The sequence below is a fragment of the Branchiostoma floridae genome, chromosome 1 (genome assembly GCF_000003815.2).
Source record: "Branchiostoma floridae strain S238N-H82 chromosome 1, Bfl_VNyyK, whole genome shotgun sequence".
NCBI lineage: Eukaryota > Metazoa > Chordata > Leptocardii > Amphioxiformes > Branchiostomatidae > Branchiostoma > Branchiostoma floridae.
The window spans coordinates 14,422,913-14,448,611 of NC_049979.1; the positions used below are offsets into that span (position 1 = coordinate 14,422,913).

Sequence of the window (25,699 nt, forward strand, 5' to 3'; positions counted from 1 at the left end):
AATCCTACAATTTTCAGTCCAATTTGTATGTTTCTTAGTGTGTATTTTATACAATTTGTGTTGTGATTTCATGTTCATGATGTAGGTGTAAACAGCAAATGTCGTTATCTTACTTCCTGCTAACTCTGGTGCAAGTACAAAAATTAATTTTTTTCCTCATCAAATTGTTGTCTTGAAATGTCTAGAGTACATGGCCATCAAGTTCTTGGGCTTAAGCTGAACCAATAAAGTGACTGTTTTTACACTGCACTTGTGCCTCAAAGGGGTTGCCAGCTATTGGCTGGTCACACCATTTCTACACTCCCTTTCCCACCTCACTCTGCAAACAGAATGGTACGACCCGGTCATCTGATCTGCAGATCTACCAACAGCCAATCACAGGATGAGTCCAGCGGCTTATGCAAATTTGCCACAAAATATAAATGGCGACAGGCTTTATGCAAATTCACTGACAGCACAGGCAAAGCCAGATCCGTGGCGGAGTGACCTGCATATCCAGGAAAGTCCAGTGGACTAGGCGGCACTGACGTACGTGTGATATCGCCATTTTGTTTGGCTTGGCGCCACTCCTGATAGATGTTACCTCTTGGATCGTCCTTGGAGGAATTTGGGGGGTCATATAACGTTACTGGGTGTAAAATATGGCAATTTTGGGGCATCTTGGGCAGTTCGTGAGTTACTACCCAACGTTTTTTTACAGCTTGCAAACGTTACACTCACATACCTGCTTGAGTTCTTGCAGAACTTGTTCGTCGACTTGTTCGTCGAGGAAGGCTTCCCTTACGTTGTTGATGACATCGTCGATAACACTCCTATACAGCTTGGACTAAGAGTCGTGGAATCAATATTATTCATGGGTTTGACCAGGTTACCGTTGGTTAAATTACTAAACCTCGGTCATAATTTGTGGCAGCTGCGACATAATTTCTACATACGGCTTCACGCGGCGCAAAGCCAAACATGCTTTTTTCTCTTGTTGACGTTACATCGATTAACGTTAAATAAAAAAAATGTATTCCACCTGTTTTGTTGTGAAGCAAAGCTTTTATTATTGCTTCGTGAATTGTACTTAATGCTACAGAGAAACAAAGTAGTTCCAGTGAAAACGACTGACACTGACTTACGATAGTAACAGCAGAAGCTGAAGTTAACACCTAACTCGCACACAAAGACAAAACACGTCCCTTGCTAAACACAAAAACACATGTGTACCAAGGTAATACTAGTTTTCGAGAGGTTGAGATGAATAATCTCTCACACCTCGCAGTTTGAGGTCTTATGTCTTCGCATGAAGGACAAAGCAACTTGCGCAGATGTCATCACGCTCTCCCTACAGTTCCAGCCAGCCAAAATGGCTACAAATGGCGCGGCCTACGTGCAGCGTCCACTTTGAATACCCAACACTAAAACCACGGACACAAAACATGCTGCTTTCCTTACCACTGCAGAAGACGTGGTCATAATGACCTATGCGGGCAGGATTTTGAGTTTGACTGCCCCGTTCCCTCCCAGCGATGTGGGCTTGTTGGAAGCCGATGCTGCTCTGCAGAACTGCGCTTATATACTCGTCAACACCCTCCAATACCGACTAGAGGGGTCTGTGTAATTGCCCAATTCCCTCGGAATGAACCATTGCAGCAAGGGAGGAGGCAACATACTACCGGTAGTACTCTCCAAGCAGAGGTTGGGTAGTAGAGATAGTAACGTTAGATATCGGGATTTTTACCGGCTCGCTCCCCTCACGTCTGCCTCAAAACGCACCAGGGCAGGGCTTTCTTGTCAAAATATTGTGTTGGTACCCCGTCCTGCATAGTATAAAAAAATTATTTGGCAATTCTTTTTATTGCACATGATCATTATGCTCATCCAGTATACTGGTCACTGCCTTCCCACAAGTAATCACATTATGTTGCAGTTTCCTATCATGGAAGCTCATCAATGTGGGTAGTGACCATTGTACAATGGTGAACTGTCTCCAACACAAACTTAAGGCATGTATGGATCAAATTTTCAACATTAACAACAAAGTTAACATTACAAACAAATGACCTTATTGACACATGGTCTTGCATATAACGTCAATGCAATATAGTAAATGCAATAACTGTTACGGGATGTCAGCTATTGGTCAAACGTGCCAGGAAGTTTATATCGCCCACTGTCTCTGTGTAGTGATACTTGAAGTGCCCTGATATATGTGGCCTCCTTTATACCTCTCACAAAGTAGTCCTCTTTAGTGCCAGTATTCTGACTTGTCCAGTGAACAGTCATGGTTTAGTGATTCAATGTGGATATGTTGAGACTTCCGACAACAGTGAGCTTTGTGTTCAAAGAATCTAGTTCTCAATTACTTTATTAGTGTCTTTGTCACATTTTTAGCAATCAGCACTGGTGATAAAGATGTCGATGCTAGTTCTTAAAAAAAAGTGGTAAGGACTGTTGGCACTAAAGGGTCCCTAGACATTCTCTAACTTAACATAGATGTTTTTACTGGTCTATGAGTGCTTTTTCTCACTGCACTGTCTGTTTTATATGTAACAGTATAGTTCGTTTGACTTTGAAAGACTTTCTACTACATTTTATGCTTGACCTAATTTTATTTTACTGTGTTGAGAGAATCAGATAATAACCAATAGTATCAGATGTAACTGGTTCTGTTTATGTCTCATTGAAAACACATAGCAACATCCAAATGTGCTTCTAATATAATAACAACAGGACAAGAAAAAGTCTGATCTAAAATTCTCTTTATTCATACTACTACATTGACAGCTACTGTGTTACCTTACACACACTGGGTGTCATCCATCTATACAGACTTCTATGTACACACTGCTAAAGATACTTCTACATTGCACCTACGGTGACTTCTGGAACATTTACAACAATACCCTTTCTGATATACAATATTACCAGTATATCTTTGATAATCATTTTATTTCTGCCTTAAAACATACAAGACAAATAAATTACCACAATAGCACCAGATTTACCAAAAAAGTCATTAGCAATCTGGTGCAGGAGTTCAATACAGTACATCAAAAAGTTCATTTCCCTTTTCATCAGTCATGTGGATGTAGTTGATAATACCATTTCCAGTGTGTGAATTGGAAATGTGCAACCTCTACCTACGGATGTTTTGTATTGCATCATACTAATAGAACAGAACTGAAAGTATAAAAATAAGTGGTAAAAATGTTTAACTATCACAAGTACCTCTCTCTATAAATTGCACAAAGAAAAAGACCTTGAAACAAATACACCTGAGAAATTTTCTATTAACTGAATGTTATGTAATGTCAATACCTTTCCATTGCCATGTTTTGTTCGAATGTGAAATATTTGTCCTGAGAAATTGCACTCATTTTCAGAAAATCAACTTAAACTTTACATTGTATTTGTTCATCTTTTTTCAAACACATAAGAATTCAAACTCAGAATATTTTTCTGCACATCACTACTGCCTCTCTCAGGAAAACCAATCCCTTACAATAAGTTATATTGGCTGCAGTAAAGGTAAACCTGGACTGGAGGAAACATAATAATGAAAAACCTTGATTTGTAGTCAATGATGATCAATATCAATGAATCTTTGGTCCAAAATGAGATTCCATGATTCAAGCTGAACATGAATTGCACACATGTATATGATTGGTAGTTACCTCAGTCTAATAAATACAAAGTTATCTGATTGAATGATATTAATAATATTAAGATATTTTCAATACATAGTCACAGAGGTAGCTAAAGTGCCTAAACTACAACTTCTCTGGGGGAGCTTTTTAAGTCATTGCACACTCGTTCTCATTGAAATGTCGAAAATGGCATTTTTTTGGTCGAAAAATAGATCGGCTTTATTTTCACTGAAAACTACTTGGTTGTTTGGGAAAATTCCTCTTTTAACCATAGCCGAAAAATGGCAACTTATTATTTTCGGTCCCATTGGTAATGCATTACAGGGCGTGTAACAAACGTTACCGGTAACGTTTGTTACAACAGCATACTTTACCCGGTTTTCTTCGAAAGGACTTACCTTATTGACTACATTATTTAGGTATAAGTGGATGTCCCTGGGGACATTTGAAAAGTGGGCAGCTTTTTTACACCAGGTCAAATAGAAAGCTTAGGCAGCATCGAACAATGGTAACGTTTGTTACAGTCATTTCTGTACAGCATTTTGTTAAGCAAGGTGGGATACAAATGACAGTCAACAACCCTTTGTTGTTTCTTTAGAAAGCCAGAAAAACTATACAGCGTCACAAAAACGGCCATTTCTAGTCTTATACGTGGATAATATAACCGTGGCAACCATCGTACTCATGGTGGTAACGTTTGTTACAGAATCTGGCGACAGGCATAAACCACCTCACACAGCCTCCAAGATCAGTGATAGTAGCGATCTGACGTGATCGGACAGAGGGCCTGGGTAGCTGGTTTCACCTGCCGAACAATCATTCTGTGATCTGAATTGTTACATTTTTGGCTACTATTTGAATTCTTCGTTTCTTCTCAGGCGACAGCGATTTTTTAGGGTGTGAAATCCCGCCAGTGGCTATAATAATCTTCTAACTCATCAACCAATACGAATGTTGTGGTGCATCTTTTGTAAAACATTACTGGGGTTGTGGAAAAATGAAGGAACCAGTGATGTTGTCTATAATCTGCTCCATATCAAGGCGTAAAGTCAGGCGACAGCATTTCGACATTTAAATGGGAACGAGCCTGCAAAGTGTGTGATAAGTTAATATATGAGCAGAAAAGTCAACAAACATTAACTGAAACCTGCAAATACATTGTATAAAATTACAAACAAAAATTACTATACTTTGACACTTCCTGACATTAATTTCAACACATCATCTCTCAGGAATACAATATACAGTGTAAGTGGTCCATAATATCTAATATGACATGGGTTACTGCTAAAAACCTTGCTGGTGTTTGGCATAGCAATTCATTTTTTCAACTGACAACAAATGGTAAAAATATAATCTCATTTGCTTCAAGCAGCAACAAAAAAGTACAACATGCAACATAAAACTATACAAAACAGCTTTTACTGGCTGACTTGATATGTCCAAAATAGCAACTGAAATTTTCAATAGTATTATATAAATAATATGAGAATACAGCTCCAGAATCTTCTGGAAGTCAAGTTATTGCAATGGAAAACAGAGTTACTGCCATTGTACATGTAGCAGTATTTTTATTTAAGTTATCAAAAATGGGCTGTTGCATATTCCTTCCATAATCTTCAATATTTTCAAACAAATGGAATCATTGCAGCTAGAAGCAGTTACTATTGCACAAATGTCACATAACTCCATACCTACCAACAATTATTAAAGTCTGCTAGTGACACTTTCATACAGCACTCTCCAAATGCCCTACTTGCTCCTGTGTGCTGATGACAACATTCATATTTAATACTATAAGTACTCTGCCTAGCTATACTACACTCTGAGCAGACTACATATTCTCTGACCTTACACTGCTACTGCCCATCTCTAAAGGAACCAATGCACATCACCTTGATGGCACTGATCAGCATGTTCAGGACACATCATATGCATTACTTTCTATGCTGCATTACTAACTACCACCCTGCACTGCACAAAATAATCTCCACCCCTTTCTGTGGTGATAGAAATTTGTACAATTTGTCACCTTTCCACATGATGGAATATGTTGATCCGTGTATCATTATATGGGTTATGGGAGATGTCTTTATATAGAGTCCCATCTGACTCTCATCACAACATATACTATTTGAAGGATGATCTTGAATTACAGAAGTTTTCCATTATAATTGTATTCAACTTGTTATGGTGGAGTTAAGGGGAAACTATGACTACTGCTACAATTATTACATTTATATTGGATGAGAAGATTATCGAACACCTGACAATGCACATTGTTTCTGTTCATGTTGTCTCAGTGGAATGAAATACATATAAAGCCAAATTGGCTACCCTAAATGCAGTCGGTAATAGTTGCTCAACAAGTAAACCCAATAGAGAACTTCCTCTGATGAGCCAAAATACAGTAGTGGGCACGTCAGATTGTTACTGGTCAGGACTGCATGTTTGTACGTTGACTGTAACGACCACCACAGCAATACCAACTTGCACCATACCACAGCTCCGTCAATCACAGAAGTTTGTAGTGCTTTAGTCTTCTATACGCACAAGGAGGAGGGTGTGTTGCCGATGGGATGTAAAACCTGAGTGTAGAAAAAGAAAAAGGAATGTCAGATGTCTTAAAGTGCCTGCTTCGTCACTTAACAAAAAGATGTGTCTCAATCCTTTCTTATTTCTATGACTGTTCAGCTGCATCGAAATTCTTGACAGTAGATTAAATCACATATCAGACACATGTACTGCACTTTGATGAGTAAAAGGTGGGTAACCCAGGACTGTTGGTTTCATCCACTAATATTGGGGCATTGCTCCTCTTCTCATTGATGCAGTTGATTCTCTATGGTGCTTGCAAGGTGTAAGCAGGACCAACAGCTTATTGCACCTTCTGAAAAACGGCATCCCTACTGGTAGAAAGCAAATCAGGGTCCAGAACAACCAGAATTGGTAGCTGCAACCTTCTGATTCAGATGCAGGATTGCACAGCACTATACTCTATCTACAAAATGTAAATGACCTACTCTATGTGAACCATAGGAAGGGACACAGGACTCACCAAATTGTCTTAGTCCTCAGTTCTGCAACATTTGGAGAGAGAAGGAAGGGGAATAACATTCTAAGCAGTTTGTAGCCACAGACTCTGAATTTCAAAATACACAGCACTTTCTGGATACAACTACCTCCCAAGACAAGCAGTCTTTTGTGGCACTGGTTCCAAGAAGAAAGAGAACTAAAGGAGGGAGTGGGAACTGATAGAACCAATTACTGAGCGTGACTGCAAAAGACTGAAATAAGACGTCTACAAGGAAACTAAGACATAATTCTAAGGAACAATTTTCTCAAGAAAGCTTTCAGCTACTAGCACAGTGACTGGCTGTCAAAGGCCACTAATCTAACTTTGAGGAACAAAAGCAAAACAGAAGAAGCCACAATCAGAACTATACTGTGCACAGAAGAAAACAGGGGTACTACTAGTATTCCATTATAGCTGATGATGAAAAGCAAAGCAATGGGAGAACGGAATGAAAAGACCAGTATTGCCTCTACATTCAGTGCTGTTTTCACTTTCCACTTTTTAACAGGACAGTACATGCATGTCCTTTGTACATGTACAACACACACACACACACACACATAAAGATATCTACATGTATGCTCCAACAAGAAATGGCAGTACTAGGCAGACAGAAAACAATACAAATTTCAAATGTTATATAACATTCATTATGTTAAGAAGAAAACCAGAATTGTATACCAACTGCAAAAGTACACATTAGACTAACACTAATTATATTTAATTGAGCCCATGAAATGACAAAGTACGGTTATGCTTTTACTGGACAGAGGTTGGTCATCTTACTCAGGACGGCTGTTCAGTGGTTCGTCTAGAGCAGGATTCCCAGACTTTGGGCAAGGATCTGGATCCTCCTCTCTCTCAATTGCCACCTTGTAGCTGTAGTGTGCTTTATACCTCACCCACTTCTCGGGGATAACTGGCGCAGCTAACGGGTTGGACACGGAGATGGACCGTACAATACTCTTGGAGGCGGTGGTCAGGGGCATGGTGAAGTCCACCTCAAAGTGTGGCCCAAGTGATGTGGGGATGTCGAGCTCACTAGCCATGTCAATTCTACAGATGAGGGTTTGGGTGGAGTATGCTCCTGGGGGACAACAACATGTATATAGAAGTTTAAATGCGTTAATTATATTGTAGGATGTGATGGATTCTGGCATATACTGCCTCTTTGCCACGACAGGGACATTAAAGGCTCATGGTAGGGCTTAATTATATGTCAGTAATATCAATTGTAAGTAATATTCACTAATAAGCTGTTGCTACCAAGGAAAACAGGGTTTATAGTGGTGAGTCAAAAATATGTGTAAGGTGCACAGATACTGTACTTTGTGTTGGAGTATAATTCAATTTCAGTGTCTACAAAAGAAGGGCTGAACAGGAGAACAGATCTGACATGAAAAACAGAATAGTGAGACAAGCAATGCAAAAGCAATGAAAGAGACAAGACTAACACAAAGGATATAGCACCAAATGATGTGGTATATGGGAAGTGTAGTTATCAGCCTTCACAATGACAGCAATTGAGACCATGCCATGTATTTGTCACTTTACCTGCTTTCTCTTTGCTAGCAGTGAAAGGGAGGGGTTTGCCAGTGAATGGAACATTGCCAGTGAATGGAACAACTGCAAGGGAAGATGGAGACAGTTCTTGTCAGTTAGAATGGCAAGTGTCACATAATACCTAGAACATAACCATCTTATCTCTATTCCCAAGATCTAAATGTTAGCAGAACATTTCATACTGTTTAATGTACAAATCCTTTCATATACATGTACTTGATCTATCCTCCTCCTGTTACTAGTATATACTCAGTGTAACTACCTACCATAGCACATTTCAAAGATGGATCAGGTAAGTAGTAGATGATGAGTAAATGGTAATCATCAGGTAGCTGTCTAATAGTCCATCTAGTTACACTTTAAAACACTTGGTGTCTTTTCAAATTCAGAGTTACAGAATATTTTCTGTAGTAGCCCAATCAACTGAATGTTACAAAATCCAGAAAACTAACTCACCTTGATTTCTCTCAGGCAGCCGGCTTATCTTCCATACTATTGCCCTGAAGGCGTATTCATACTTGGCCGTTCCTACTGACACTTCAATCCTGGGAGACGTGTACTGCTCAAAGGTGGATGAGCCCTTGGGCAGCTTTTTCTTGCTAGAACGCAGAGACTTGGTGCCGAGGGGCCCCACTGGAGTCTCGTTCCGCAGGTACTTCATCCATAGATCAGGAACGGGCAGACGGATCATAATGTTTTCACAAGGAACAGCTTCTGGGTCCTTCTTGTTAACATAACCTGTGCAGGTTGCATCACATCTGAGCTCGAAGTGAGGTCCCTTATTGATGTACCTTGCTTTGACAACAAGTGGTAATTCCTTTTTGTTGCTCTTAACTTTGTATCGCATGAGCTGAAACTTGTTACCATCAAGAGGGCAAAACTTGATTTGCCTGGTGCTGATAAAATGTTCCTTATTGACACAGCTGTGGAATTCTGGGTTGAGGAGCTTGATCCATTCATCACTTTTGTTTGGAATGATGTCCTGGCGCCGGACAACCTCGTTTCCTCGGATCTGCTTGTCGTTCATTCCCAAGACGCACTCTGGCATGCCTGTGATGAATACCAGTGTTTGAATGTTGACCTCTACAGCCTGTTTCTCAATCTCACCCGTGCGTGCCACAATGCCGCGGAACTCATCCGTCACTTCAACTGTGATCTCATCCTCGATGTATGTTGTTCCCCTATCTCGGTAGGCTGGAAGCTTCATAAGAGCATCGTTTACAGCCCTTACAAAATTCAAGAGGTCATCATGCTCAAGAGTTCCAAACTTTACCAAAGTAGAGGCTAGAGGAATGTGATCGATGATGGCCCTTGGACGGAGAAGACGCTTCTCTTTGTAGGAGACATATTCTATCTTGACGGTATGTATCCGACCCTTCTCATTGTATGCTTGTAGAGTGGGCTCACTTACACTGAAAGTGGAGTGCAGCTGTACTTCCTTGAATGGTTCTGTGTTATTTTTCTCATAATACAACTTCAACATGTTACCATCCACAAGCCTCGTGTATGTGGGTGTCCAGTATCTCTTCTGGCCAATGAACTTTTTCTTCTCTGGAACACGTAGCATGAGGTACCAGCCGTCCTCCTCACATTTTGGAGGAAAGCTTTCATCCAATGGTGAGGTGTCTGGACTTGCAGGAAGGGGCTGTACAACACTGATTGGAAGTTTTACAGTTGGGAAGGGCGACGCCTCCTCATCAGGTGGGGTGGTTGGAGTTTCTGCCTTAAAGGGATTGTATTTCTTTTTGGTTTGTCTTGGAGGGGTGGCTGGAGAGCCAACAGCTGCCTTTGGAGAAAAGGGATCAATGGTGGTTAAAGGAGGTCCCATGGCTAACCCAGCATCTTCTACTGGACTCTGAGCTGTTGGCTTGATGTCAGCCACTGAGATGTGCTGCATTGGGGACAAGTTGAGCTCTTCCTCTGGAGATGCGAGAGGTGCAACTACTTCTGTCTTCTTAGGGGGACTACTGACGGGGGTGCCTTCTTTGGAGGCACTTTTCTGTGGGGCAAATGGATCAAGTTCTTCTAGCTTCAGGCTTTCTCTGGATGGAGAGATGGCAGTAGGGGGAGATGGAATGCTTGGAGACATTGCTGCAGCACCGGTTGCTCCGGCAAACAGGTCTGGGGTGTTAGCCTCGTCACCGGGCTTTGAAGCAAATGGATCATCAGGCATTGCAGCAGGTTCTCCTGGGGATGCAAACAAGTCATCAGCTGCTGCTGCATCTGGCGGTGATGGTGCAAAGACTTCTCCAGCTGATAGTGTGGCAGGTGCAACAGCATTGCTTGTGGGTGCTTCTGGCTGTGATGGTGAGGAAAGTAGGTCGATGGCCATGGTTTCAGGCTGAGCTGCGGCTTGTCCTTCCAAGACGTCTTGCTTTACGGCTTCATCGGGCTTTGGTACAAAAGCATTTGTCGGTATCATGGCTGGTTTCAGTTCAGCCTCAGGGGATCCTCCCAACAAGTCTGGTGGAGGCACATCCTCAGCAACTGAGCCAAAGAAGTCAATTGTCATGGCTGCTGGTGGTGTTGCAGCTTTTGCTGCACTAGTAAACAACTCAGGTGTTTTAGCATCACCTCCTGTTGATGCAAATGGGTCAGCCGGCATTGACAAGGGTTTGGCTGTTGTCTCCATGTCACTGAACAGATCAAAATCTGATGTGCTCTTCTTTGCCTCTTCAGGTGCTGGCCTTTTTTCTGTCATTGGTACAAAAGAGTCCTCAAAGTGAGTGGAAGGACTCTTCTGGCTCAGTGGCTGCTCCGGTTCTGGCCACTCTTGTACAACAAAGGCATCCTCGAAATTAGCAGAGAAACTCTTTGTCGGACCACCTTCATCAGTATCCATAAGACCACCTGGCACAAAGGCATCTTCAAAATGAGCAGATGCACTTTTTGTTGGAGCACTTTTCTCAGATGCATTCAACTCATCTGGAACGAAAGCATCCTCAAACATATCAACTGGCTGAGCAGCAGACGCAGCTGGCTCTTCAACATGGGCAGACTTACTCTCTGGTGGCGTTGCCCCAATTGCTTCCTCTACTGGGCTCTTTGCAGTTTCTTGGACTGGGCTTCTGGTGACAACTTTTGCCTGTGCAAGTTGGTTCAGCGGTACACGTTTCTTGACGGCAGATGTTACAGGAACACCGGGAAGCCCCAACAGCTTTGCTGCTTCTATTGCATCAAAGGCTGGACTAGGTTGGGCTGAGGGTTTGCTTGGTTGGGAGGGTTTAGCTGAAGGAGCTTTTTCTTTTGGAGTGGATGGCTTGGTGACTGCTGGTGGTTGAGGGTTAGGGGGTGATGTTTGTGGGCTGGCCAGGGGTGGAGTGGAAGCTACTGGTGCAATAACAGCTTCAGTTGGCGAGGGCATTGAGGCAGGAGCTGGGGCGATTGGGGTGGGTAGGGAATCAGGCGGTGGAGAGAAGTGGGGAGACTCTTTCTCTGGCTCCACTGCCTCGGATTGCATGATGCCAATGGGAAGGAAAGTTGGCGGTGCAGCTCCTGGTGCTGTTGGTGACTGAATGTTGAACAAGTCCACCTCAGGTTCTGCAGGCTTCGGAGACAAAAATGGGTCTTTACCGGGCTCTGCAGCATCCAGGGATGAAGAGGCAAACAAGTTGAGAGCTTGCTCAGGTTTAGATGAAGAGATAGCAAACAAATCGTTAATGCCACCCTTAGATTTGGACGCTGACACTGCTGTGTCTCCATTCTTAGGAGCAAAAGGGTCATCTGGCATCGTTACAGGCTCTGCTTCAAAAGAATCTCCCTCAAATTCAGCACCAAAAGGATCTACAGCCTTTGATGGCTGTTGTGTACCAAATGGATCAAAATTATCTTTCTTAGCCCCCTCTTGTGTCTTTAATGGGTTTGTTGGTGACAGTGCCTGTTGTTTTGCGGCAATATCTGCAAGAAAGGGATTTGTTGGTGATGGCTGTGTGGGTGTAAGGCCTGACTGCATCATGAGGAAATCCAGGGTGTCAGGAGTCTTAGCCTTTTCTCCTTTTTTCATGAGGAAGTCAAACTCAGACCCCTGTGGTGGTGGAATTAGTGGTTCTGTCAAAACAGGTTTCTTACTGGGCTGCTTTGAAGGCTCCTCTTTCTTAGTGTCTGCTTCCAAGGCTTCCAGAAAAGCTGCGTCCCCTTCCTCAAACTCAAAGCCTATCCAACCGGACGGCTGACTTGAGGTGCTGTCTGTCCTTGATGTTGTCTTGTTTGTAGCTGATGCTGGTACCTGTCTCTTTATTGTCTCCTTGGTATCATCAACAAATGGCACCCATCCAGCCTCTGAACAACCCTCAGCCTCCGAGCCGTTACCATGACTACTGTCTTGGGACTCTGGTACGCTGCTGACAGAAGACATGGCATCACTGTGGTTCGCTGTCTCACTTTGTGTGTCCCCAGATGCAAGGAAGCTACTGGAATCAGACATGGCCTCTACATCAGCACTGCTTGAGGGATCTGCAAAACAGAAAAAGTTGCTGTTAGTCAGGATTCTTGTCATGGAAAAGAGATTATTTTTCACCAGGAGATAAGAAGCGCAGCAGCATCTCTTCAGCACCATGGACAGGGTAAGGAAAAAGAGTTCAAACACAAGCAATATCTGGGTAATGAACACATACACAGCAGATTCTAAAATGCCAGCCCTTAAACCTTCAGACTGCAAATGCTGGGTAAAACTGTGTATGTGTGGGCGGGGTCAATTGGATGTTTTTTTTTTCTAGTTCTGGAAACATGTTGGCCGAAACAGCTTGTACCATAACATCATCATGCTGGATATTCGACTAAATAGTGATTGCCATGTCAGTACAGTCTTTCAATGGGAATATTCATGTATTGACGTCAGTTGATATTACATATGAAACAGTTGATATCACATATGAAACAGCTGATATGCTTATTGCAATGTGACTTTACCTGGTCCCATCTTCACACAGTATTTGAAATCATAATTGAAATCAAGTACCAGCCTTCTATGGTTCCTCTTCTATCAACATAATGAATGAGAAGAGTAACTCTCAATGTTCTTTGTGCAAACTAAAAAAGGGCTTGTCATGTTCATCACATCTAAATATTGGGTCTGGAACACAAAGTATGTAATAAAATATTGAAGATGGCTGAGTAGAAATCATGTAACATGCCTTATACTGCACAGGGTGAAATGAATGGTTGTAAAGACCCACACTAATGAAACACTGCCCTCCTGAGATGTTGTGTGACCTGAATTGTCACATTGCAGCTGAGCACAGGCGATAGATTTACAGCTCAGGGAACTGACAGCAGTCCCATCAAAGTATTGGAGCAGGACATTTATCACACAAGTACAGCATGGGTCTCACTGCAGGATATTCGTCTGTGACTGTTGCATGATTTGCTATGTGGATACAGTAATCTGGGAATGATATCATTTACATGAATCCCTCATATTTGGACATGTATCATGAGTACAAGTCTTACTTTAACCTTAATTAGTTTGACATATATGTTTACCGGAATACCTGCAGGTAAATTACGTGGACAGAGTGACATTTCAGTGGAGGGGGGCAAAAATGGAAGGGCACCAAGCATTAGGGAAATATTCGAGGATAAGGCTCATGGGATATTACTCATTATTTTGAAAGGATATCGATGCATGGCTGTAGATTATAGAATAAGCCGAGAATCTGATAGCAGAAATAGGCACTGAGCTAGCAAGAATGTAGACAAAAGGAAATTATTTGATATCCTACAAAATAGAAATGTAAGTCTTAGCCATGGTAGATCTAACAACATAATGGCTCACAAATAACTTGCTTTACAGAAAAAAAAAATTCAGCAACTGAAAAATATAACAGCTCTGTATTGAGCTCTTGATCAATCAATCAATATGTAAAACAAACTAACTGATAATTCTTGATCACCTATCTTTTTAATTAAGAATACTGGGTAGCCCATATTCTCATAGAAATGGCTGCACAAGTGCCAAGGGCCGAGATTCAAAATACCCCTTCACCCTTAATTACAGTGTCAAACTAATTTATGAAATGGACATTTTGCACCCTTGCCCCTGTATTCTATGACAAAAAATACTTTTAGTCCATGTGATGCCATTACATTGATTATTTTCTTTATGTACCCTGAGATATTATGTTTCAGCAGGCCTGGTCAAAGATGAGGCTACACATTGTGTCTGTCAATGATACAATGGTATGCATCACGCTGACAAAAGGAATTTAAAGGTTTTTTTTAAGGTTAATTGAGAATTGCCAGACTTTTGATGTTGCATGAAATGAGCAAAAGAAAAAAAAAGGAAGGCCTCATCTAGTTTGTATTTCCAAGAAGTACTACAACATTAATCAATTGTAGTCCCTGACAGGAGCTTTCCTGTGTATTCCACTGTGCTTCCAAACATGCCCACGGAATGCAAAAATATGCCTTCGAACCTGCAGTCAACCTTGGAATCCAAGTTGGATGTGCAGAAACAGTTGCAATTCCAAAAAAATTACTTGTACAACTGTCAATTGCTTCAAATATTGTACCAAAGACATGACAATTATATGCAAATCTACAAATGTACTCTAACAGTGCTGGTGTTTATACTGGTTTGAAGGGTCATTTTGGCAATTCAAGTTTGTTGCCAAAATCAGCCTTTTAAATGGTTTTGTGGTTGATATTTCTGCATCAGTGCATGAGAGTAATGTGTTACCAAAAACTGTGTCCATGGAACAGCTGCACTATTGATTATGACCCACTTTGTTACCATGATTAGCACTAATGATGGGCTACAAAATGGTACACTGTGGACAAGGTCTAATGACTGTAGAACATGGCATCTTATTTCAAAGCAAGGCACTGATAGCAAAAATGCTTGTTTTTTTTCACAAACACCACATACTTATTCCAATCTCAACTGCCTTCAGTATTTCTGCCAAATTTAATGCATTTTCAGTTTTTCTATCATTTACCTTAAAAATATTAGGTAATACACATACTGAGTGACACCTTTGATGATGTGGTTACAGACTAGGAACCCATAAGAGAAGATGCTAGATATTCAATAATGTACCCTTGTATAGCTTTGCAAATTGTAGTTTCAGATCATGACAATCCCTTTTATCTTTGGCCATCTTGCCTTGAGGGCAATGCATGCAGTGAAAAAAACACCCATGCAAAATGAGAAAATACATATACACATGTATATCTGCTTTGATCTTAGATCACAAAGCCTAGTTCTAACCAGTCCTGATGCTGTGGAGATTGCTCAAAGGCAGTAACAACAGACTCCTCCCAGCAGAGCTTTTAGATAATAAAGTTTTCTGTCAACATAAGCTGTCTCTTTGAGTCTTCGTTCACTCTAATCTTATATATATGTACTGATATTTACCTTTAATGTTCACTTATTTAACATGATAAGAAAATGAATTTGAATGAGACTTGACAGAAAATGAATTTTTTTCAAATAAATAAATGAACTGCAGTTTTTCTACTGGGCACCGCCCTTTCACTGAAACATCCCATCCTGCACATTTTAAGTGCAGTTGCCCTCTTGACAAACAACCTTCCGAATCCTGTTTTACATTTAGCTGGTTTGGCCAAGAAATGTCTCTGTTGTCATGTAAAGAGATTGTATCCATGAATCATGTGCACATGGCAGTTTATCACTATACAATATAGAACATTATACATATTATACAGCAGCTGTTATCTTACCTTGTACATTATAAACTGTACATCCAATATTATTTTACCGCCCTTGTTGCCTAGCACAAAGACCTAAAGATGAAGATGAGCTGCCTCCATCTTGATTTCCCTTCCAGCTTATCTGCTAGATCTCTAGAAGCATCTAAACCATATTCTGCAGTTGAACTTGGAGCCTGCCATCCATTAACGGCTACCTGCAGGCTGTACCTGCCAACATGCTCTTATCAGTCAGACCAGCAGAAGTACATCTACGTCAGTTGCTGACAGCAGGGATGAAAGCAGTAGATAATGAAACTCTGGGGACCGGAAGGATACAGGTTTGACAAAGAATTCTAACCATGACCTACTTAAAACAGCTTTTCAGGGATTCCCCCATCTATCATTGTACAACAGGATCGGAGTGCAACAGACAGAATTTGGAGGGACACAGCATCTGTCTGGTTTGGTATAATGCATAAATAGACTGCTAAGTTAGCTAGGATTTCATTAGACTGGATTGGCCAGACTATATTAGAACTTGGAGTATTTAGCAATGCAGAAGAAAACCAAAACCAAATTATTATGTTTACAGAATTTACCTAAAACAAGCAAGGGGGATGAAATCAACACTTTTCCAGCTCTTAAACTCCAGGTATCATGATGGATACAGCCATTGGAAACATCTTTTAAAGCAGCTCGACTATTATAGCTGCACCTTAATTGTGGAAATTTCTGATAGTCTGTCTCCATATTGTGGTTCCCCATATAAATTCCCAGCTTCTTATTAGTGTTAAAGCAATGGCCCATTATACAAGGGTAATTTGGAAAAAGCCAAGGCAACATTAAGTGTTATCATACACATGCAAAGTGAGGATTTGATGGTACTAAATTATTACTTTCCACTGAAGCATAAAATGTCCTAATTTTTATGCTTCATAATCATTGACGCAAAAAACCATAACACCTAAGCATAGCAGAACATGGCAATCATGCAGAATCAATGAAACGGTGATCTACCAGCACTGCCTAAATATTCTGCCCCATGCACTGGAAAGACATTACTCACACCTCACACCCTATCTTCTCCTACCAGACCTGTAACATAAGCTATCTCCCAACAGCTGGCTTGTTCCACAGACTACATTTAGATGCAGCACGGCACACAGACTTGTAAAACGTTCTGTTGGGCACTGACAGATTGTCCTGCTTGGCAATGAGCATCCTTGTGAAAGGCTGTTTTTATGATTACAGGCGTGTACCTGGCATTATTTTCAAACAAGTTATAGACTTGATGTGTCTGTGATAGAGGGCATAATGACAGGTACAAGCATTTGTGTTGTTTACACAGGTACTCATCAACATTCTGAATAGGTTAAGTGCTAATTTGATATGCCTGGAGCACACTGCATATTTTTATGACTGAGATGTGTGGCAGACTAAGATGCTCAACTTTGGTCAAATAATTAGATTTGTGATTCAAGCATGTCTTATTTGGCATTAGTGTCATTAAGATCTATACATGTCTTGTATATTTGTTGTGTTAAAAACTCGTGGGGAAGAATAGCTTTGATCAGTGTACTAATTGTGGACTGAAACAAACACCATTCAAACAGAAGCTTGAGATATCCTAGCACTTGCAGGGGAATTTACACAATTAGGAGATTGAACTGTGCAGCTGCTAGTTATAATATAAGTGATTGATAATGCTTGGTCCCTTGTGGTCTCTCTGGACAGGTGATCAGATGAAACAGAAGTCATGAGTAAAGAAGTTAATTTGTTGATGAACCATCATGAGGTCCATAATGGGCACGTCTGGAGTTTATCTGATATATCAGAATTCTGGTAAATATGCCATAATCACCTCTGACAAAGATAATATTAATATCTCTGGGTAACTATGCAGCCCAAAATAAATCTCACCCATTATCAAATAACCTTTGAATCAGTGTTGTTTCTCTTAAAATACTGTTTAATGTGCATAATACTGATATGCCAATGGCATGCCAACTTAAGAGCCTAAGAGTTTAATGACATGGCAGTAAAGTTGATCACCGTTTCACTAATTCAATCAGCAGTAAACGATGTCACAGATGATACAATGCCTAGTTATCAGCCAAACTCTTGTCACATTTGACAAGCACAACCTCCAAAGCCTACCTGTGGATGTAGCGGTGCTTGAAGATGCAGGGGACTGTTGTGCCTCGGCCAGGATCCAGTCATCCTTGGCAGGAGACACTGGTGTGTGGGGGGTAACAGAGACCGTTGGAATGGCTGGCTGTTCCACAGCACTCCCCTCTGGAAGACCAGGTTCTTCAGTTGGTGTCTTTGCACTGCAGGGTGCCTTCTTTTCTGTGAAGCTTCTTGTGGCTGGGGGAGAAAATACCCAGATTTGATAACACAACAACATGGAGAGATATTTCCATGTTAGAATTTTGCTAGATTCTGAATTTCATAAATCGTAATCACAACATATGTTTATGTATTGAATGAAATACATTAGCGACCGGAAAACATGGTAACTAAAATCAAAATGACTAAAATGCTCATTTATGACGGGACCAGAATGAATTTGTCGTCTAGTCTTGAAGGCAAGCTATGATTTGTTGTAATCCTTTTCATCCATCAAACCTCACCAAAGAGTCATCCTGGTGACGATGAAGTATTTCACTACTAAGGTTCTGCCAGGTATCAGTAATCCTGTCATTTGATAGAATTTTGTTGCTCAAGAGGAAAAAAGCTAGGCATAATTTTGTTATCTTCATTAACAAAATTGGTGTGTAGAAAATATAAGAATCAGATCGAATTACATGTATGCCAAAGGGTAAGTTATCAGGTGCTGACATGTCTGAAAGAAAAAAGAACAGACCTACCCAGCTCAATCTAGATATTCACCAGTACAGTTTTTAATCTAGTGAATGTAAAATGATAAATGGTAACCAGCCGAAGGCGAGGTGGAGGTCATGCTGATATCTGCTGGTATTGACCCAAGTTGGACAGCGGCTGGACTGCTGATTTTCAAAACTGGTTGTTTAACCTTCCCAATGTCAGGCGTTATGACACTTGGTTTTGTAAACCCAAGGAAGTTAATATATGAGCTCATACCTCCTTGGTAAACCCTAGTAATGGGTGGGTTACACACAGGTGTCTGTGTGAGGTGAAGACACATGCTAATACACTTCAATGGCCCACTAGTAGTCTACAGTATTGCTACCAAGGAAGAAATACACTATTTCATGACCATTTGTATATGGTCACAGAAAATACAACCTGACATCCATTGTTTTGCAGTAATGCATTGTAGTACAATCTTAACACAAGGCTGACAGTAATGCTTGGAGTACAAGGGCTGACAGTAATGCTTGGAGTATCTGAAAGCAAATGAATATCTGGCTAAAGGAAATGGTATATCCTTTTAAAAAATGCATCTTTCAACAATTTTATGTGGGCTGAAATAAGAGGATCACATAATGACTGACATTTTATTTCCAAACAAAGTGTTTACACAAGGGCTGACAGTAATGCTTGGAGTATCTGAAAGCAAATGAATATCTGGCTAAAGGAAATGGTATATCCTTTTAAAAAATGCATCTTTCAACAATTTTATGTGGGCTGAAATAAGAGGGTCACATAATGACTGACATTTTTTTCCAAACAAAGTGTTACTTTTGACTGCATTGTCATAAAAAATTTATGCCACATGAATTAAATATTTCCCCTGTACCCATAGATTGATTAGCCAATGCTCTATATAACTCTATTCTATCCCCAATGTTGTACATATATTGCTCTAAGAGTCAAGATTGCTCAATTTGTCATTTCTTTACACCTTTTATCTAAATCTGGAAGGTTTTATCCCATTTTAAAAAGAGTTATTTTCTAGGGGTTTTATCTACCAGTAGTTCATTTTAAAAAGAATTGTTTTGTTCAATGTTATTCTTTATAAAACTGTACTTTTGATTTTATTGATACAGTAAATGATGCTATCAAGTTTATGGGATCATTTCCTGAAGTTTTGTATTTTGACCCTATCCAGCTGACTTCTGATGGGGTCATTGGTAATGTGGCAGTCTATGACTAATTAATTATTATGCAGATTATGCATTGTTATGCAGATGAGAGTAACTAGCTGCTTGATTAGATCTCTGCAAGCCATTCAAATTAGACCCTTTGGTAGTACATTGTATTTCTCTTTTGTCAGGGTTTAATAATACCTGTTTACTTTGAATAAAGCTTGAAAAGCATGATAAAATATGTCTTCCCAAGAACTAACAATAGGGGGCTCCTTATCAGATGTTTTTTGAGAAAGCTTGCAGCAATAGACATGCAAGGAGCTGCATGATACAACATAACCAGCTGCTGTACGTGCCTGCAAAGGTGGTGCTGAGAGTTGTAAGTTGTTACCCCAGGTGCGGGTACAGATATGAGTACAGAAAAAAAAGGCGAGGGATATCATCATCTGAAAGGATATCAAATGCACAGTGACACACCCACCTTCTTCCAAACTGGCACTTGTCTGCAGAGGGGGAGTATCGGTATCACTCTTCTGTTTCTTCTGAGGGTTCTGAGTGATTTTCTCATCCTGTGAGTCCAGATTCCTCGTGGTCTGCATGGATGGGCTGCGGGCTACCTGCTCCGCCACTGGTGGTGAGGATGGGGTGGTGGGGACGGACTGTGAACCAGACTGTCTCTGTGTTTCAGCTTCACCCTCTACAGCTGCTGCGGCACCCCCCTCCCCATCAGTCAGGCCTCCCTCCCCACTAGCCAAACCTGTCACACTAATAGTCTTCACTGCTGTGCTATCTGCATCCTTTGCAGGTGTAGCCTCCACCTCCATCGCCTCTGTCACAGCAGATTCTGCACCCACCTGTCCTCCCTGTACTACCTCCATTCCTTCTGTATCCTTTACTGTGTCCTGGTCGGACGTTTCCCCTTGTTCCTGATGCATTTCTGCTCCCGTCTGCTCGCCCTCCGCGGCAGCACTGTTAGCTTGTGTTGGCTCATCATCGCCCATAACATGATCCTGCGGCCCGCTGTCCCTGGGGCCATCTTCCTCTCCCTGTGCACCGTTATTATCACCGCTAACAACGCCCCCAACTCCCTCACTCGTGCTTACTCCTTCCCCTGCTGTACTATCCATTATCACCTTTTCTGAGTCTTCCCCATATTTTTTCGAAGTCAACTGTGCTTGTTGGTCACCTCCCACTGTTTCGTCCACAACCTCCGAGCGCTTTTCCTCCTCCTCCCGGGGCGATCCCTTCTCCGCATCGCCGCTAGCTACTGCGGTTTGGCCGCCAACATGGGCGGTTTCGCCTCCGTTTTCTGCCATCGCACCAGCTCCAATTCACACAAAAAATTAAGTAGACTATCAGAACATAGTTAGCTTCATTGTCAGCACTTCTTACTCGGCGTCGCGGCTAAACACGATTGGATAATGTAATTTTGTCAGTCGCGAAGGTCGCCGACTCACTCGTGTACCGCCATCTTGTTTTGAGCTACCATCCCCATCTCGCGTTTGCGGGGATCACATGACGTCATACTCATAGCGTGAATCCGGCCTGGCTCAGGTAAGGTAAAAATCTCTATGGAAGCACACTTACAGGTACGTGTCGGAGCAGCACTTGTGTTGTTTAACAGACATTCCGTAGGAGAACTATGATGCTATTGAATACCAAGATATTAATGGCTAGAATTCGTTTTCCAATCTACCATCTACAAATCTCTTGCACTGGGCCTGAACGATGCATTATCATACGCAACGTAACTTCAAGTTTCTTTAATGATCCTAAAGAGTTCAAGAAACGCTATTTCTTAAAATAATACTTATCAGTGACACCTAGTGATGAGATACGTTATACTGTATAGTACAGTTGAATATCCATGTGCCTTGACCAAGAAGCTTATCACACCCAACCGTTGAGACGCTCTTCTGGCATATAAAGGTCACTTTGAAACTCCGCATTCAGAAGTCGACCTGAACCCGAACGGAAATAGTTGTACAAAAGCTGTGAAGTCCCTGAAATCGTACAGTGTTGAACACGGTGTGAGGATAACGTTACACTGTAATCCCTTGAACTTGTATGGCCAGATGTAGGTTTTGAAAGGTAACGTACCGGGCCACAGCAAGTAAATTAACTCAGTTTTACGCCAGTTAGTTCGTCTACAACAGGCCCAGTGTCTTTTAGACTACGTCAAGTCAAGTCACTGAAGTAGTTAGCCAGCCAGAGAAGATCATGTTTGTCTAAAGTTATCTCTATTAAAAAACTTTCTTTTTCGACCAGCGTGACGGCCCAAACCGAAACACCCTACGACTAGCACACATTTTATATAGAGTTGCTCTATGTTCTCTATCTCCGAACACTAGGAAACCGGCTAAGAATGCAGTTCATTGTCCTGCCAACTGGCAGGAAGCCTCAGCTTTTTGTTTGCCTTCCGTCATTCGTCACCCAGCATTATCTAGGTCTAAGTTTCAAATTTCCCGCCAGGTATGTCCTTTCCCGTCATGCACTAATAAGTATCACGTGATCACACACAGACATGGCGGAGCGGTCATTTCAAGTTTGGGAATAACGGCGACTTTTGCACTCATCCATTTTGCGTTACTTCTTGACGATTTATGACCATAATTGCAACATCCACGCTTGCTTCAGTGACCGAGAAGACATTCTGTGTACTGTGAAGAACACTAATGGACACAGGAAAGTGGTACGTGACCCATAAACTCTTGCATGCTTGTCAAAATAATCTGGTTCGCGAAGAAGCTGACTTGGCGAGATGAGACCCCAACTTGTAAACATAAGGCAATTGGTGATGTTCTTTGCCACTTGAAGGTAATCACATGATTGTTGCACATGCTATCTTTCTATCTGGGGGTTTCTCAGTGAAATATTGTGCATCAAGGCTTGTGATTCCGGAAAGCCGGTGTCACAACCTCACCAGCTGAGTCGAACGTATCGTTACCGTCGTCTGAAAATTTTAGCCGGCGCAAACTAGTTTCAACATGATTGCCAATTTACAGGTTGGGATAGTAAAGCTTATCTCCGTCAGTACTGAAAGAAGGCGTTGAGTTTGATTGTATACATATCAAGTGGCTTTTACTGTTGGTTGACTGTTTTTAAGGTCGTACAGAGTTCAGAAAGGGCATTGCAGTTCCGTAAACATTTGTGAATAGAAGTTTGTTTACTTTGACAACTCCAATGATCGGAAACAATTTGATTCCAGCTTTCTTCAAAATTTCAGACGGCCCGCCAAAATTCCACCTTCCTGTCGACCAAAATTCCGTTAAATCATTCAATACCAACATCGGAATCATTTTCTTGTATTTCGTTACAGGCTGCGTTCAGAATTTGCACCGTGCATGACATTTTTCTTTCATGGTATACAAAAGCAATTCACTTTCATTGTCTGCACCAGAGAGATCTGTGACCAGATGTTTCTTTTGTTTCCTCTGCCGTTTTTGAAACATCTATCTACTCACTTTAAGTCAAACTGCTACAATTGTTAAGTTTTGACAATTTATCAAGGTTGCCACTTGGTGGAATGACATCAAAGTGACACTAGGAAGGGCAGTGGTAACAGGTGTTGTTGCCTGTTATTGTTACATTGTGTTGCCACTTGTTTCAAGCTGTAACAAGATCCGCTGCACACAATGAGAGGGATATGGAATAGAATACACATACCACCTCTTGTAATTGTGCGTACAAGAAGGAGATATGTATGTTTAATCCCTAAACACCTCTGTTCCAGACCAGTGCAAGAGGAGCTAGAGTTTCCGGGCAGAACTGCAGAAGCTCATTGGTTCAAAATAGCCATGAGTGCTGGGAAGTCTAGAGCATCAAACTCAGATTTGAATTACACAGTACTGCTATAAAGGTCCGAATATCAAAAGGAGTTAACTTAAACCATGGCAAGTGCCGATATATCAAGCGAGGACGATGATTATGGATCTCGTCGGCGCTCTAGGCGAGGACGTCGACTACCAGACCCCCCATCGCCTCGTAGCAGTCGGCGTGGTATCCTTAGGACGGCTGCATCAGACAATGTTGTTGTGGACAGAGTGGATAGAATAGCAACATCATTAGAGGTATGACAATGGCGTCACTTAGCTTGTTACATTTGAAACCTAACTGGCAATCATTTGGCAGTGATAAAACAACTACCGGTACATGTAATCTGATGGTATCAAAATGATGTCATTGATTGTCAGAAATTACTTACAGAACACCCTCATTCTACTATTGTACCAGTAATTTGTTCAGAGTCAAACAGATCATGGAACAAGGCATTGTCCAACATCACTGTTATCATCTGTTGGTCAAGAGAAACAAATTTTGTCTCCTTTTTTAGACATTCAAGGTAATTTGAAATTGTGCTATTAATCTTCATTTCCTTGAATCTTAGAGTCACAAATCACAGTGACACATGATACTCCCTTTCTTGACAGGACACCAACCGCAACCTGAGACGGATGGACAGGGTGCTCGGGGAGTATTCAGAGGTCTCAGAAGAGCAAGGAACAGAAATAGACAGGGTAGGAACTAAAGAGGAGTCACCTTTACCACTACATATTGTAGGCTTTATGATATAGTGGTTTGTCTCTGATTCATCTGAACCACCAGGTTCATGAAAGTTTTATTTCTTACTGTTGCCACTTGGCTTCTGTTTATTTATCATCAAATCCTTAGAACAGGGCATGTAATTTGAAAGCATTTGTCAAAAAGAGAAAGGGCATTAGCTTCCATGTTGAAACTTGATACATTTTAGTGAATGCCTTTCCGTTTTATCGTAACACACTTCAATTTTATCGTAATAGCACCAGGTTCATTAATAGCATTTTGTATGTAAAATGGTTCCAATAAAAGTTGCTTGAACTTTGTGTTTGGTCAGACCATTTACAACCTTTGTGTAGGCAATCATTGAATGTCAATTATAACAAATACTAATATAGATCAAATGAGAATGAAATTATTTTTTAGCTACGAGGCAGACTTGCTCGCTCGGCCATGAGACTGCAGGAAGAGAGAGTGAGGAGAACTGGCCCTGCTCGAGGCTCCACCATGAGACCCAGCGAGCTCGACATGGCAAGTTCAGGAGGTCAGTTCTGAAGCTGTAAAAAAAACAGTATTCATCAGTTGAAGTGTTTTTGTCACAGCATTATGCTGCATACCAGCTTTACAATTACAGGTACATAGCTGCAACAAGTCATCCTCAATATCCCAGAGTGTTGTTTCAAACATTGTGTAACTGTCTAATGAACTTACCTTAATTAAGATGATTATCGTTCTCCATAATACAAACATTCTTCAGATGTATCTTTTCAAATTCAAACGTCAGTCACATAGATTCAACACCAAACCAGCATCACTTAACATGATATCTCTATCAAACTGAAGGTTGTTTTCTTGCTTAAACTTTCCAGAAACAAGGAGATACAGACCAACTTCACCTTTGAGAAATTATGAGGTATGCCAAGTTTCTTAGATGTTGTTTCCCTTTGGTTCTAAACGGCTTTGAGAGCTTTTCTCAATATTTGCAAGAACTTTTTCATTGTTTATTCCAAAATTACTATGTAATTTTTTCCTTCCAGTCCAATGTGCCAAGAAGAAGAACTGGGTCAACTGTCAGGTTTCTTGATGGAGGGGATGATGATGTAAGACCTGCTCATTCATATCTCTCCTTATAACAAGTAGTCAGTACATCAGGATGAAATTTGGTGCCTTAAGTGCAAAGGCTTTTAATAGTGCCAACAAATTAGGAATGCCCCCCAAATGAGTCTGAC

General features: G+C 41.2%; 2 protein-coding genes across 8 annotated transcripts in view; one reads left to right on the forward strand and one right to left on the reverse strand.

The window, feature by feature from the left end:
* LOC118409530 (mucin-17-like) overlaps positions 1-21,459 on the reverse strand; it is a 26,609-nt gene extending 5,150 nt beyond the window's left edge. The window contains exons 1-7 of the mRNA XM_035810657.1: positions 20,416-21,459; positions 18,082-18,291; positions 8,731-12,726; positions 8,266-8,337; positions 7,498-7,798; positions 6,208-6,223; positions 725-826 (exon numbers count right to left, since the gene is read on the reverse strand). Of these exons, the coding sequence (XP_035666550.1) occupies positions 725-826; positions 6,208-6,223; positions 7,498-7,798; positions 8,266-8,337; positions 8,731-12,726; positions 18,082-18,291; positions 20,416-21,250 (5,532 nt within the window). The 5' untranslated portion in view covers positions 21,251-21,459. The remainder of the gene's footprint in view (positions 1-724; positions 827-6,207; positions 6,224-7,497; positions 7,799-8,265; positions 8,338-8,730; positions 12,727-18,081; positions 18,292-20,415) is intronic.
* The window catches only part of LOC118410413 (centrosomal protein of 128 kDa-like), a 50,677-nt gene continuing 25,306 nt past the window's right edge, over positions 329-25,699 (forward strand). For 4 of the 7 annotated variants that reach the window (XM_035812124.1, XM_035812165.1, XM_035812175.1 and 1 more), the window contains exons 1-6: positions 22,408-22,626; positions 23,668-24,004; positions 24,365-24,451; positions 24,897-25,014; positions 25,340-25,383; positions 25,508-25,570. In XM_035812124.1, the coding sequence (XP_035668017.1) occupies positions 23,825-24,004; positions 24,365-24,451; positions 24,897-25,014; positions 25,340-25,383; positions 25,508-25,570 (492 nt within the window). In that variant the 5' untranslated portion in view covers positions 22,408-22,626; positions 23,668-23,824. Of the gene's footprint in view, positions 529-22,407; positions 22,752-23,667; positions 24,005-24,364; positions 24,452-24,896; positions 25,015-25,339; positions 25,384-25,507; positions 25,571-25,699 lie in introns of those variants that run through there. The other 3 variants (XM_035812140.1, XM_035812133.1, XM_035812149.1) reach the window with 3 other exon arrangements.